Source organism: Mytilus galloprovincialis, chromosome 11 (genome assembly GCF_965363235.1).
Source record: "Mytilus galloprovincialis chromosome 11, xbMytGall1.hap1.1, whole genome shotgun sequence".
NCBI classification, from domain to species: Eukaryota; Metazoa; Mollusca; class Bivalvia; order Mytilida; family Mytilidae; genus Mytilus; species Mytilus galloprovincialis.
In genome coordinates this window covers 57,498,659-57,514,759 of record NC_134848.1, presented here as the reverse complement: position 1 = coordinate 57,514,759, position 16,101 = coordinate 57,498,659, and the positions used below count along the sequence as shown (strand labels likewise).

General features: G+C 33.3%; 1 protein-coding gene across 1 annotated transcript; it reads right to left on the bottom strand.

Moving 5' to 3' along the window:
* Nucleotides 1–1,631: 1,631 nt before the first annotated feature.
* LOC143052450 (uncharacterized) lies at nt 1,632–10,664 on the bottom strand. The gene is made up of 4 exons (XM_076225490.1): nt 10,219–10,664; nt 5,776–5,855; nt 4,295–4,343; nt 1,632–3,247 (listed from the first exon to the last, which is right to left on the bottom strand). Exons 1-4 carry the CDS (start codon nt 10,307–10,309, stop codon nt 2,679–2,681), a joined length of 789 nt encoding a protein of 262 aa, XP_076081605.1. The 5' UTR covers nt 10,310–10,664; the 3' UTR covers nt 1,632–2,678.
* Between the last annotated feature and the right edge of the window lie 5,437 nt (nt 10,665–16,101).

Genomic DNA, 16,101 nt, shown 5'->3' with positions numbered 1-16,101 from the left:
CCCCACACAAACTTGGGATGTTATTAGTTGCTCCGGAAGGGTCAGCAGATCCTGAATATAACATAGATCTGCCATGACACCCAACTAAAAACAATATCGAACAAAACACATGAAGATATTATACACGACAACTTTTGTTACTCGGCCTTTTTTTTTCATGTGTAGTGGTTTGTACAGTAAACTGATTGTTCGTTGTTTTCTTCTCATGGTGTGTGAGTTCTTCTTCGACTTAATTGTGTTGCATGTGCCAGTGCTTTATTTCTTAACTTCAATAGTTTTATGTGTGACTATGTTCCTGTTCGGCAGCTTTAATTTGTCATTGCTAAAGATTCTAGCATGTGAAGTTTGTAATTTATGAATGACATTGTCCGTTCATTGACTGACACCCGTCCAAAATGGAGATGTGACCCGTGGAAAAGAAATAGTGTTTATTCCCAGTGGCTGTCTAAATTTTTCAACTATTTGCCACTGTACATATAGAAAGCAAACGTAATCAATCATTAAAAAATTATATACAAGTGCGTGTAATAATTGTTATCTTCTCTTTCTACCTAAGTGTGTGTCTAACGTCGGAAATTAAACAACTATGAAATTTTATTTTTTTTTGCAAAAGGTTGATTAATGTTGGATAACTACATTCTAAAGATCAATTCAATTTTACTAAAATTTAATTTGTAGGTAGATGAGAATCGAGGAGGATGATTTGGATTTTACCCTCAAAATCGCAAAATCAATGATATATGTGATAAAAATAAACTATTGTGAAGTTGTATCGCGTAAATCCGTTCTTAAAATCAAGGGGCGACAATTTGATATATAGAGTGTTGGTGTTTGATGTATTGGATTGATCATTTATTTTCATTTGTTGCTACGCTTGCTTCTTTTTTTTTTTTTAGCTGCACGTATGTACAGATTTGTTTCCCCAATCATTTCGTGTTGCAGAATATAGTTTTATCGTGTCTTGTATAAATTTATTTATTTTCAGTTTTTACCAGCCTAATATTATATAAAAAAGAAGATGTGGTATGATTGCCAATGAGACAACTGTCCACAAGAGACCAAAATGACACATACATTAACAACTATAGGTCACCGTACGGCCTTCAACACTTAGCAAAGCCCATATCGCATAGTCAGCTATAAAAGGCCCCGATATGACAATGTAAAACAATTCAAACGAGAAAACTAACGGTCTTATTTATATAAAAAAATGAACGAAAAACATTTTTTTTTTATGTAACACATAAACAAACGACAACCACTGAATTACAGGCTCCTGACTTGGGACAGACACATACATAAATAATATGGCGGGGTTAACCATGTTAGCAGGATCCCAGCCTAATTTGTTCATTTTCAAAACTCTTCTCCCTCTCGAGATATTATTAATATTACTAACCGCCCAGGAATTGAACTTCTTATTGTATCCTTAAACATGTAATTGGCCATGTAAGTCTATGAAAGTTCGTTCGTAGAGTATATAACAATAATAATCTTTATTGCAAAATTACACCATAAGGGTCAAGCAATACAATGGACACTATAGGTAAACCAGGTTGTCCCCTTGTGGTCATTTGACCAAACTGATAATCAAGCCACGCAAATGATATTATCTACAAAAACATCACACGGAATATTAAATTTTATTGTTTCAAAAACACATGTACAACAACAAATGACATAGAAAACATGAAAAATCTAACCACATATTGGTTTAACTGCAAAACAGTTGTTTTGAAAAGTGCATATACAGGTAAAGGGATCATAGTCTCGTCTGTCAAAATTTGCGGGAAAATTATCTTGATTTCCCGAGTAACAAGACTGCAATTTACATTTTCATGAATGAAATAAAAGAAATAAACACTATTCGCTCTGGTTATGCCCTTTCACCGACTACCTGTAATCATCTTCAATGATTTTACTAACCATTTTGCATCAAAACATAACAAGATTTAAATGATAATTAATGAAATGAAACATAACACAAAAACAATATACTAAAAGTCATGATATATATATAAAAATATAAAAGATGTGAACAAAATGATAAAACTCCTTGTAGATGATGTCTCAAACATCAACTCAGTTTTATAATCCAAATTATAGACAAAAATTCGATTCACTGAATGTTTAACCTTCAAATAAGTACCCGTGTACCATGTATACGAACTCGAGTTGGCTCCAATTCAATCTTTCAGGTACTTGTCTCTTTCATTCATTCACTGGCTGGTGATTTGCCAGTTTGGACCACTATTCATTATATTTATTGAAAAAGACATCATTTTTGAAAATACTGTTATGTTAAATGTATGAAATAGTAATTATGTACAAATGACAGCACTAGTTGAAGCACTTAATAAATTATTTTTAAAAAAAATATAAAAGTATGCTTAACAGCGTAATAAGTTATATAGATAAACGTATATATTATAATTACCAGTGTATCTGTATACGTATATATAGATGATCATAGATACACCGGACGAATTTTTAAATAATGTAAAATCAAAAAAAGGTAAAATAACGATCAGTTTGTTCATCTAATACTAACAACTCTGCCTCTATGTTAAAAACAAGTAGACGTTAGAAGAGCCGCAAGCTAAGGATTGTTTATTTAACATAGGAGCATTAAGTTAAAAAAAGAATGACATTTTTTTCAAATCCCTTCATACCAGCTTTTAATCAAATACAATACACATTTGACCGTTCCCACAAGGCACGAATCTGAATGTAACGGTTTTTGGTTGATTGGACTTATCCCGAACGATAACTAAATCTTGTCCGTCGTCATCGGTCAGCGGTGATGTTTGAGAAGCTTTGTCAGAGGGATTGTTGTATTTAACCTTTGAACCCAGTCTAACAATCGGTAATTGATATTGGTGAGCTCTCTTCTTTCTTGACACGTGACGTTTAACTTTTTTGCTGCCATCTTGCATGTAGTCTCTAACCACAGTTAGGCCTTCTGTTGTATGATCTGGTACCTTTATCTTTTCGGCTTCAGGACCAGTTAAAAGAACAATTGGCATTGTAAATTTGTCTTTACTTTTAGTTGTTTTCGAGTCCGTTACAACCTGATTTGGCGTCAGGGTAGGATTCATATGATCCCTTTCAACTGTAAGATCTTTCACTGCAGAAGTGCTTGTTTGAACTTTAACGTTTGGGTCAAGGTCCCTCACAAAGGTCAAACTTGGTGAAGTCGTTTCTGCTTGAATGGTTGTTGACTGTCTGTTGTTAATGTCATTTGCACCTGGATTGAATACAAATAATTAAAAATTTACACATGGTGAGGTTGTCAGAGACAGATTGATAGTTTGTTGCTTAGCTTACTGTAACAAATATTTCATGTATATTTACTAAAGTAGTTGTTAGTAACATGACTTTGTGTTTTCTCTTTGCTTATCCATAAAAGTAATTAAGGTGGTACCTAACACTACAGAGAGATAACTCTGTAAAGTCAGCTAAACGTTTTTTAAATTACGTTGTGTTGTAAAAGTAATATTAAGCTTCTAAATGATCAAAATTGGTGTTTGTCAAATTGCTATATGACCAGTGTAATTTTTCTGACAAAACGGTTGGTTCAAAATTTTTAGAATTTTTATGTTTTTGTCAAAGGGTCAAAGTAAATACTTTGTCAAAATTTTATGAAGATTAAACGAGACAAATTAATTTTAGTGAAAGTGTTGGGTACCACCTTAAGAAGATACAGCATTTTTAAAACAACTTTAAGTCGAAGGTAAACAAATACTGCGATCAAAAGATTAACGAAAACAACCAAACTATCCACATAACACCATCAGAAAAGTTATCAATAGTAATTATCATTATTGAAACACAAAGGATATGGGAATCCATCTATGCAACGAACTCAGTATACGCGCAGCAAAAAAAAACCTAATAAATTAAATCTATCATAGCATGACAAAATAAAGGTGATTATAAGAACGTGCTTTGCTTTTTCACAATCATCCTATAGTATGTCATGTTACAACGGCAGTTGTCACTCGTGAAAAAGGAACTATTGGACCTTTTTGATAGTCTGAATTCACCAACGGATTTGATTTGGTTTATTTTACTCATTACTAATATTTTGTGTTGTTTTTAAGAGTTTTGTTGTTATTTTTTCATCATTTGTTTTCCTTCTGACCTAAGTGTTTACTGTTTTCTTCTATTATGTGGTTTGTTATCGATACCATTGTATCATCTCTAACTTTTTTTATTTCCCTATCCAAGTTCTCTGATTGTTTAGCATGGCTTTTATTTCGATACATTCACGTTTAATGTTAATAATACATACCAAATGATAAACCAGAACTGCTGCCAGATGGCCTCAGAAATTTCTGATTCTGCAAAATAATTGTACAAAGATATAAAAAGATGTGGCATGGGTGCCTATTAGACAACTCTCCATCCAAGTCATTATTGTTTTAAGTAAACCAGTACAGGTCAAAGTACCGTCTTCAACATGGAGCTTTTGCTCACCTAAACAGCAAGCTATAAAGGGATTCAAAAATGACTAGTGTAAAACCGTTCAAACGGGAAAACCAACGGTCTAATCTCAATAAAAAAAAAACGAGAATCACTTATAAACAACAAAAACAAACGACAACCAGTGAACACCAGCTGGTTCCTGACTTAGGAAAGGTGCAAACAAATGCAGTGAGTTTAAACGTGTTCACAGGTACCAAACTTTACCCTTATGAGAATGATATACTGTGTCAACAGTTTCATTCAGTAAACACTGTACCTCTCTGCTTAAATGTGTGTACATGTGCCAGTTTGTAAACTGGCTTGTAAGTTTACATTAAATATATGATGCCATCAACAAACAATCACACAATTTCGGAAAGAAACAAACGTTTAAAGTAGAATAAAAATGCCAAAAATTGGGACAGTAAGTCTACACCACACACTCACTTCTACAAAAAAGGGATTTCTAAAAACATCACTCGGTAATACATGATCCAGTAAGCGTGACTTTAAATCAGTTTTACATATAAAACCTCTCTCTTTAAATAGCAAGACCATATAATGACAACGAAACACACAAACAAAGCCAATGCAGTCCAACTTAAACAATGACAAGGAAATAAAAGACGGCACGTGACCTGGATGTCTCGTTCTGGCGCCACTTGCTAAGGTCAAGATACCTTTATCAGGTCAATTAATCATATTAAAATATTTTGTTTCTGATAAAATCATTGACTCTAGGACATTTTGAAACATCCAATTAAGTTTATTTGTTTATTTAATCCTTACAAATTATTACTAGTATGTTTCTGGATCAAACGTGTATTGGTGTATATATTATGTATTCTAACCTAACTAATTACTTGGATTTGGTTATAAATGACTTGTTTCGTTTGTAAAGGACTAAGATTTTTTTTGGAAAAAAAGTCATAGAAATCGGTTTTGTGTTTAAGTTCTAGTTTTGGATTCGAGCGGACGCTGCGGTTAAATCCAGATAAGTGTGTTTGATTCACCTTATCAATTTATAAAGTTTTGAATTTCTAGTAATCAGTTTTCAAAAGTTTAGTTTCAGAAGAGAACGTAGACTCCTTTTGTATGATAATTATTTACTAGCATAAACTCGGCGAATAAAATAATTGCTTGTATATAAATGGTAGCATTTTCGAAAATTTTGCCCCTTCTTTAAAAAAAAAATCCTAGATCCGCCCCTGCATAAAAACGAAATACGTTGGGTTATTGGCCTAAATTGTTGAAAACTAAATTTCAAGATTCCCAGAGACTTGATATTTGACAGATACATGTACTTACTATCCATTGTCTTAAAGATCCACTAGACATCAGCTTCAAAAACAAACTGTAGAAAAACGACTCTTCGTATATCTTTGGCCCTGAAAATAGTGAGCATTATGTAAAAGTAGTCCTACGCAAAAGTCTTACGAGGTAAGTACAGACATTGTTAAATTACGAATAAAAAGCGATAAGGGACATAGTCAATGATGCAACAACCCATCATGAAAATAAAATAATTCAGAAAGCATCTAGATATAAAAATAAGAAGATTTGGTTTGAATGCAAATAAGTTAACTCTTCACTAGCGAAAACAAAATATATAGATGTACTGCCTTCAATAATAAGTAAAACCCATACAGATATGTAGTTATAAACGGACCCGAAATCATAAATGTAAAACAACCCAAACGAGAAAACTACAACGGGCTGATTTAAGTACAAAACAATAATTACATTAGATGTATGTTTCATTAGGATACTTTCTTCTGATTGGCTAACTGCACATCACGTGTTATTCCGTAAGCAATTGCATTGCTCAATAAAACTTTTCATTCATGATAACACGTGGTCCCACAATAAAGTGCACAGGTGAATTAAATAAAACAATAATAAAATTCGTGTTTTCATTATCATTGCTAAAAAAATGTAATTATAAGTATTGAATGCTTCTTTTTGTAACTTCATAGGGTTGTAAAAGCGTTGACCGTGCGCACATTTTTAGTATGAACCGCTTCCGCGCTTCATACAAAACGTACTTCGGTCAACGCTTTTACACCCCAATGAAGTTACAAAAAGAAGCATTCAATTCTTAAATGAACGAAACACAAATATGAAAAACAGCATCACACGACAAGCATTGAAGAGACTGAAGTGCTCTAAGATTTATAAATCGGTTACTGTATTTCAAGCTAAAGTTATTTTAAATCAATCGAAAACACATAAACAAGAGCCTTCGAAAATGTAACTATTACATAGAATGTCGCATGTACCTATGCTTGACATAAAGTTGAGAATGGAAATGGGGAATGTGTCAAAGAAACAACAACCCGACCATAGAACAGACAACAGCAGAAGGTCACCATTAGGTCTTCAACGCAGAGAAATTCCCACACCGGAGGCGTCCTTCAGCTTGCCCCTACACAAATATATATATACTAGTTCAGTGATAATGAACGCTATACTAAACTCCAAATTTTACACAAGAAACTAAAATCAAAAATAATACAAGACTAACAAAGGCCGGAGACTCCTGACTTGGAACAGGCGCAAAAATACGGCGGAGTTAAACATGTTTATGAGATCTCAACATGCGTTATCAATGCTGAAAAAGAAACAAGGAGATATGGTATGATTGACAATAAGACCACTATCCACCAGAGTTCAAATAACGTGGATATAAGCATGTATAGGGTCACTACTTTAACAATGAACAAAACAAAAACTGTATCAATAAGTACGGTTAGAAATTTTTCATAAAATTTAACAATCCTGTAAAACAAAATAGTATTTTACATTTGTAATTTGATTTTCAAAAGGAATTAAATCCGGAGAAACCAAATCCGGCGAGTCGACAGTGTATGCATTTCCTCCTAACCATGTACCCCGCCATGCCAATATCCACACATTGCATTACGATTGTGTGTTGTAGTCTGATAATTATTTTATTAGTAAGGGCGGAATGATCGTTTATCAAAATACATCTATATTTGAAAACATGATACCCTTCGGCTATACATGATATGATAAACAACATAATTAGCATAAATAATTAGATTTTTTCTTACTTCTTTCAAATATAAAAAGAAATGTTACCCACGTGTATGTAGGGTGTGTTCAGTTGTATGTTGATTTGTAATAAAAAGATGATACATTTAACTACATATTTATATCCAGGAGGGAAACATATTAATTTGGTATGAATACAAACAGCTTTTAAACATGCACAATATATATAAGAAGATGTGGTGCATGTATGAGTGGCAATGAGTCAACTCTCCTTTTAAGTCACAATTTGTAAAAGTAGACCATTATAGATCAAAGAACGTTCTTCCACATGAAGCCTTGGCTCACACCAAACAGCAAGTTACATGTATTAAGGGCCCCAAAACGACTAGTATAAAACTATTCAAACGGTAAAAAACAACGGTTTGATCTATATAAAAAACGAGAAACGAAAAACACTTTCGAACCACATCAATAATGGTGAATTAAACCTGGTTTTATAGTTAACAAAACCTCTCACTTGTACGACAGTCGCATAAAATTTCATTATTTTTGAAACGATGTGTGAACAAAAAAATCGGATGGAGAGTTGTTTCATTGGCACTAATACCACATCTTCAAATATCTATATAAAAGTTAAAAATGTCAAAAAACAAATGACTTATATGAGCTTTTGATTTTGCTACTAGATAAAGGACTTTCCGTTTTAATCGTCCTTGGAGATTTTAATGACTCGGCGTTTGTAGTATTTAACAGGAGCCGACTGGAAACACATCATAGCCTGTATCTGAAGGGAAAACATGTAGCATACTGTGAACGTTTTGTCATTATTTGAATTAGAGTTAATTGGTAAATTTTGATAATTTCTGCTAATTTTTTTCAAATGATTTATATGTATATAACCGATGTTCTTGGTGGTCTTCATCTTTAAATGTTAGGCCATTTTCTCTGTTCTTTATATTTTAGCTCCCCATGATTATTCTCCAGTTTTTATTTTCTTGAAATTCGAGGAACTTAACTGAACCCTTTTGATAAAAATGTTTTACATAAAGACATGTTGACCCAATGCTGTCTGATCAATCATGTACATAAACCTATTTTCGCAAGTCACCATGACAGACAACATTCCTGACATTCCAAGACGTAAATTGCCGTAAGACAGAAGTGTGGAATTTTGTTTTGGTAGAAAGATAACTTATTATAAATAGAAATAAGAAGATGTGGTATGAGTGCAAATAAGAAAAAAAGAGAGGAAAAAGATACCAATGGGATATTCAAACTCATAAGTCGAAAAAAAAATGACAATGCCATAGCTACTAAAGATAAAGACCAACAGAGAATTAAAGTACACAAAACTCGACATAGAAACCTCTATGCTCTAGAAATTTACGAAGGAATGATTTCAACTTCGCTACTTGGAAACCTTGGTTAAATAGCTTCCTTTTGAGCAGAAACCCTATGTCAAGGAAATCGTGATAGAAACTACAATTCTTCATCGAAGTCTCAATGCGTGAAAACCAAACAATTATAGGAACTACATCATACGCCAGGATCTGTGAATACGTATCATAAGAAATGAAGTTGTGTCGTCCGGATCTTTCTCCGTTATATTACCTTGACAATGAGAAAAGCCCGTTATGCTTAAAATGCTGCTATTTTCGACGGACATGGCTTTAATGAGAAATTTTCACACCTAGTTATACTGACGACTTTGTTAACATTTGCGAAAACGAGACAGAAAGCAACTTATTCTAGTTTTCTAGTTTTAATTTTTTAACATTGTTCATGTCGGAACCAATTATACACTACTATAAGGTATGGGTTTGTCTCGCTATTAAAGGCCGTGTTGTGACCTTGTGTTGATTACATCACTTCATTTGAGCTCTGGGGACAGTTGTATCGCCAATCATACCGCATCTCTTTTTTATTTTAATAGCGATGATTTATTTAATATACAAAAGCTTATTTAGTTATTGGAATATAGTGATAGTGATCGAAATAAACCGGTTGTCATTGTTGAACCTAAACATTTTGGTATAAACTGTCGAAGATTGCATCCACCCCCCCCCCCCCCCCCCCCCCCCCCCGTGAATATATTCGAAGACAGAACAACTATAGAAGTACAACGATTTAACACGATCAATACATCAGCGTATTCTGTCTGGTAGACGTACGATTGATCAAATGATTACGAAAGGCGGTTTTCATTTCGGAATGCTACAGTTGTATATCTGCGCTCGGTGTAGTCTTAACTTTCTATGTTCAGATGGAAATAGATCGAAGTAACTGAGTATCAAGCATCTATCAGTTTTAAATATATACAGGAGCAATCTTTTCAGCATTGAGAAAAATGAAAAAATTCCAGAATGAAATACCAAAAAAATAAAGAAAAGAGAAAAGTAATTGTTTGCTAAAATATAAAGAATAAAGAATAACAGGCAAAATTTATAAAGAACAGAAAACAATGGTCTTAGAAATTAAAGAATACAGAAATGAAGTATACCCTCCATGAAGACCCTCATTTAAGTGAATCGTACCATAGATAAAGGACGTGGTATTGTGTTGTGTTTCATTTTAGAATTTTTATTTACTTTAGCTCAATTTAAAAGATAAAAAACTTTATATTTAGAACATCCATTTTTAGATTAAGAAGAGTTGTACACTTAATTAATATTGTTTAATATATAATTGTGACTATTTATGGTTTATCAGGTTAAAAAATATTTGAAAAGATCTTACCATTTTGTGTGTTACTGTCCACACTTCCAGATGGCGCTGCCTCAAGCATACACACCAACATAGCACAACCTAACAATCTTATTAGTCTCATTGTTTATTTTTACTTGTTTTTTTGCACACAAATAGAGTTTAAGCTAGGTGGTCTCTTTACATCACGCAGTTTATCCAGATACGAGTTAGTAAAAAGTTTGCTCCCGATCTTTCGTGTACTCCTTGAAAGTAAAGAGTTTCAGTATAACACGTACTTTAAATATAAGTCTTGTGGTCAGCTTTTGATGTATACAAATCACTGAAGTATATATAGCGAGTGTCAAACGGTTAAAATTGTCTTCTTTGCACTTATATTTTGATAATATACTTGTTATTGAAACAAAGAATAATGTAAATGCAAAGTTTTACATGCGGTAGTATGAAATTACAAATTATAAACTGTTCATATCGTCTCAGATTTCGGCTATGGTAAACATTTGTAAATTTATTGATATTTACGGATAATCGTATTATTGCCCGGGGATTATTCACTATCTTTGCGGTCTGATATTGTAAACTATTACCTTCTGGCATAATTTTGTTGACGAAATTTGTCTAATTATATGGTAAACAAGACCACGAGGACCGCTTGGAATTTTCTGAAATACGTCAATGCCGTTTTTTTGGTTCGTAAAAATCGGGAAGCATATATGACTAAGTAATTTACTATTCAACTTTAAAGAAAACTGTCTGCAAGACGGATAAATCTTGACTATCAATTGAGTTTTTATATTTTTGTTTACCAGTGCATTCCAAGGCTATATTATGCAGTACACGCAGTTCGTACTTTTAAGGGTGGCCGTTGAACCCCGGATATGTATATAGGACTTTCTCGTCTTGTTGTGTTTGGGTTTTTTAGAGATAGTTATCTCATTGACAATCGTCTCTTTCTTATACCTAGAACAATGTCATAAAAATTTTGAACTGATTTGTACGAGGTACAAGTTTACCCTATTAGCACCGAATCGTTTACTTTCTTGGCAGTTTCGAGAGAAAAGTTGCCATACACTTTCCTTTGCACATAATGCATTATCATTACATAAGAATGTGGATAGCATTATGCATTATCCACCCTAGGGTGACTAGGGAATAGAAATTTGGTCACTAAAGGTCTTCTTCCGAATGACAGTAAACCCCATTTGGCTGTGTGGTATGTTTAAGAACCCACACGTCCGGTCAAAAAGGGGAAATTAAACAGATGACTCGTGTAAAGACAGTGCGACGATGTCAGCACGAAAGGGACCCATTTTATCTACTACCTTAGGGTCCGTAGGTGATCTGTTGCAAGGCTAAATTATATCCCATTATTATATACGCATTATTTTTCAGTAGTCCAAATTTCCCTGTCCTTCATCCCGGACTACCCTTGGTAGATGACACTTATTTTGTATTATTATAATATGAATTTTGTCTCGTCCTGAACATGCATGAAATATTCCCCCCTGGACGTTAAACAACAAACTAACAATCAATCAATCATATCCGGTAGTATAAATACCCATGATGAAGCGAGTTAACCGTTCGAATTTGCGGGATGTTTAAAAATAAGTTGGGTTTGAGATGGAAATGCTGTGGATACAAAGAATGCTGCATTGTCTGCACTATAGAAAAAGCTTATTAATGTCCGTAGAGTACATATTATTTGGCTAAATGATTGGTTTTTTTTTCATAATGCTCTCTTTCAAGTGGCAGTCTTAATTTCTTGTTCTTCATCCCGGATGACCAACTTTGCAGAATCAATGTATAACACAGAACAAATACTCTTTGAAATTTTGTGCCTTATTTGATAAAAAAAATCAAAAGTACGGATCACCCTTAAAAGTACAAATAGTTACTCTACATTATCTGATTTATGTGATAACAGTCAACTTGGAAGGTCCATGATTGTTTTAACTAAAGTTTTCAATTCCGTTGGTTTATATTCTTCGTGTGAAATATTTGCCACTGGACGTAAGGCAAACCTCAAATATTTTATCACTTAAAAGTTTTAAATGCTAAAAATCGAAATCAGAATGTAAATCAAGACTATAAGACCAAATTAAAACTAACGACTAATTTTCAAAAATATGATTATGAAAAAGCAATAAAAACCGCTAGAATATTATTAACGTCTACGTACTTTAATGTACAGATATGATCAAATATGAAATGACCGATTTACCTAAACATTTAAGTTCGTAGCTGGTCGTAGACAAAACATTGTAAACGGAATAAAAAAAATCCCAGTTATGTCCATCCAATACGACCCAAAGCTAAGTTTAAGACTAATACTTTGTAAACAAGGCTATAAAACGACTTTTTCATCTTTATCTAAAGGCAGTAACGAATAGCAATAACACCCATAGTATGTGTCAGATTAGGGTGGATACGTATACTGTAACAGTTTTTGTCAATGATATTCTATAACATTTGACCTCAGTTATATGTAAATTAACAATAAAAATACAATAAAACAATGAATCAAAACAATCCATAAAACTATTATTTACAGCACAGCCTAATTTGTTACCTTAATACATTTTAGAATTCATAATGCAGTCTGGATAAGGTTTACAGAATAGTAAACAAAGGTCAAAATAAAAGGACAAATAGGCAAAATCTATAAAGAAAACAGAACAAGAATGTGTCTGCGCGCAAACGTAATGATTTTTGCGCGCAAATGTAATGGTAACGTAATGCACCGGTGTCTATAGTTCACAATCGCACTATCATTTTCTATATTCTGTGAACTGTAAAAACTCTAATTTGGCATTACGATTAGAAATATCTTATCATAGGGAACATATAGATATAGGAAGATGTGGTATGAGTGTCAATGAGACAACTCTCAATCCATGTTTTCTAAGTTTCAAGTTGATTGAACTTCAACTTCATCAAAAACTACATCCTGAAGAGGAGACGGACGAACGAACGAACGGACGAACGATCGAACGAACGAACGAACGGACGGACGAACGAATGAACGGACGAGCAGACGGACAGACCAGAAAACATAATGCCCATAAATCGGGGGTAAAAATCGGTCAATATATAATAATAGAATTGAGAATGGGGTGCTAAAATATAATGAATAGAGGAATGAGCGCAAAAATAAATAAAGAATAGAGAAGAATTAAAAGGAGGAAAAGGTAGGGGTATTATCTATTATATGTTTCTACATGTAGTTTGTCACGTGACGAGCTCTGATATACTTTATGTCGAACTGATCTTTAATTTGTTTCCTCTTCGTCATCATTTATTGAATTCATAAATATGGATTGATATTAACATGACTTTAAAACATGTATGAATCATATAAATTATAAAATAACTAGAGAATTAAAAACACCTTTGAAATAAACACGTGATCCATTTCAATAAGTTCTTTTTTAATGATAAAATGTACAGTAACTTTTCGATCTTTTAGTAAAAAAAAAAAATAATGATATAAAAGAAAAACAAACTAAATGCTCAAATCAATGATTAATTCGACAAATATTTCCTTCATCGATTTTGTAATAATGAATTGTACATTTCATCTGCAACATGTGTTCTCTCGTTCAATACATATCACGTAAATTAATGGCGAAGTAAACGTACATGTATAGAAAGTAAGTTATTTTTTTCATTAATTAGTTTCCCGATCAGTTCTTCAGGACATACCTTTAGAAATTTCAGAAACCAAAACTGGATGCATTGTTTTATTAGTTCAGAATAACTTTAGCCCGTATCATCATTACAGAACTTTTCGAGTTTCTGTTCTCTATTCTCGAAATCAAACTATTGTCCCCAAATGTACAATAATTAGCTACTCCAGTATCTAAAGTATTCTGGATAATATTTCAAAAGGCCCATATTAGCTAACGATGTCTTCACGGCCGACACTCGGCTAACCGAGAGATTGGTCGGTTAATCTATATTGAGTATGCGGCTATATCGGCGGTTTGTCTGTTAATCGGGTTGGCTAAAGTCTGTTAATCAGGTTTTATCGAGAAAATCATTGAAAGTTCAGCATGTTTCATTGTATAACTTTCTAAATATACTTTCATCATAAAAAGTATTCGTGTCTAACAAAACAATTCAATGTACTGAATTTAGTGGTGTAACTATTATTTTTCTAGCTTCGATGTACGATCTATAAAATGAAAAGGCGGGCTACTCATCATTAAATTTATACAAATTTTACACACATAAAATGTACATAAAATGACACATTGGTTAAATTTACTTGCATTCAATATTTTTAACATCGAAAAAAGAAAGGCATTATGTTTGTTAACCATATTGATATCATTGTGTGAAAAATCTACACGAAAATCTGTATTTTGGTGACATACATCAATCTTTATTTAAAACCTGGTCTGTTAATGGGTCGGATGTATAAAACCCGGTCTGTTAATTGGTCTGTTAAGAGTTATGAATGGCAATAAAAGTATAATTTTATTGCTATATGGGGTGTTATCTGATCAAATGAGTAGGCTCAAGTCGATCGGATAAAATATACGAAAACAACACATGAGCAACTAGATATCATTGAGATGGGAGCCATCTCTGTGGGCCCCGCTGTGAATAATGTGCATTAAAAAATTGTATCTTTACCATAGGACATGGGTTTGTCAACTGAAATCAAAGTATTTGACCTTGACCTTTGACCTAGGAAGTTGTAAATAAATTATGACACACCCTTTGGTGTTGGTTTATATACATGTCAAGTATAAACTTTGAAATGATAACGGTTCTCAAGATATAGAGCGGACACGATCTTTACCATAGGACACGGGGTTGTCAACTGAAACCAAAGTTTTTAACCTTGACCTTTGACCTAGGAAGTTGCACATAAATTATGACACACCCTTTGGTGTTGGTTTATATACATGTCAAGTATAAACTTTGAAATGATAACGGTTCTCAAGATGTAGAGCGGACACGATCTTAACAATAGGACATGGGGTTGTCAACTGAAACCAAAGTTTTTGACCTTGACCTTTGACCTAGGAAGTTGTACATAAATTATGACATACCCTCTGATATTGGTTTATATACATTTCAGGTATAAACTTTAAAATGATAACGGTTCTCAAGATATAGAGCGGACACAATCTTTACCATAGGACATGGGGTTGTCAACTGAAACCAAAGTTTTTGACCTTGAACTTTGCCCTAGGCAGTCGTTCATAAATTATGACACACCCTCTGGTGTTGGTTCATATACATTACAAGTATAAACTTTGAAATCATAACGGTTCTCAAGATATAAAGCGGACACGATCTTCACCACAGGACACAGGGTTGTCAACTGAAACCAATGTTTTTTTTTACCTTGACCTTTGACCTAGGAAGTTGTACATACATCATGACACGCCCTCTGGTGGTGGTTAATAAACATGTAAAGTATAAAGTATGAAATCATAATGGTTCTCTAGATATGGAGCGGACACAAAGTTATTACAAAGTGTTACGGACGGACGGACGGATGGACGGACGGACGGATGGACGGACGGACGGATGGACGGACGGACGGACATACTGATCACTATAGGGCGACCCGCCTTTGGCGGGGCCCTAATGAAACATAACATATACGGAAACAACACATGAAATTGAAAATTGATAAAAATGGTTTCAAAAAGTGTAATATTAAAGTAATACTAATTTCATCCAAGAATAATCGCATATATCATGTTGATTCTGTTTAATTGGCATGAATGACACAAATTTGTCATCTACATTGGTAACCAGTATATAAATCAGAGATAGTAACTAAACATCAGTAAGTAAAATATATTGGGATGACAAAATATGAAAAATAAAGAAAGAATAATGAGTAAGATAAATAAGATGTATAGAAAAAAATGACATAACAATTTAAAGAAT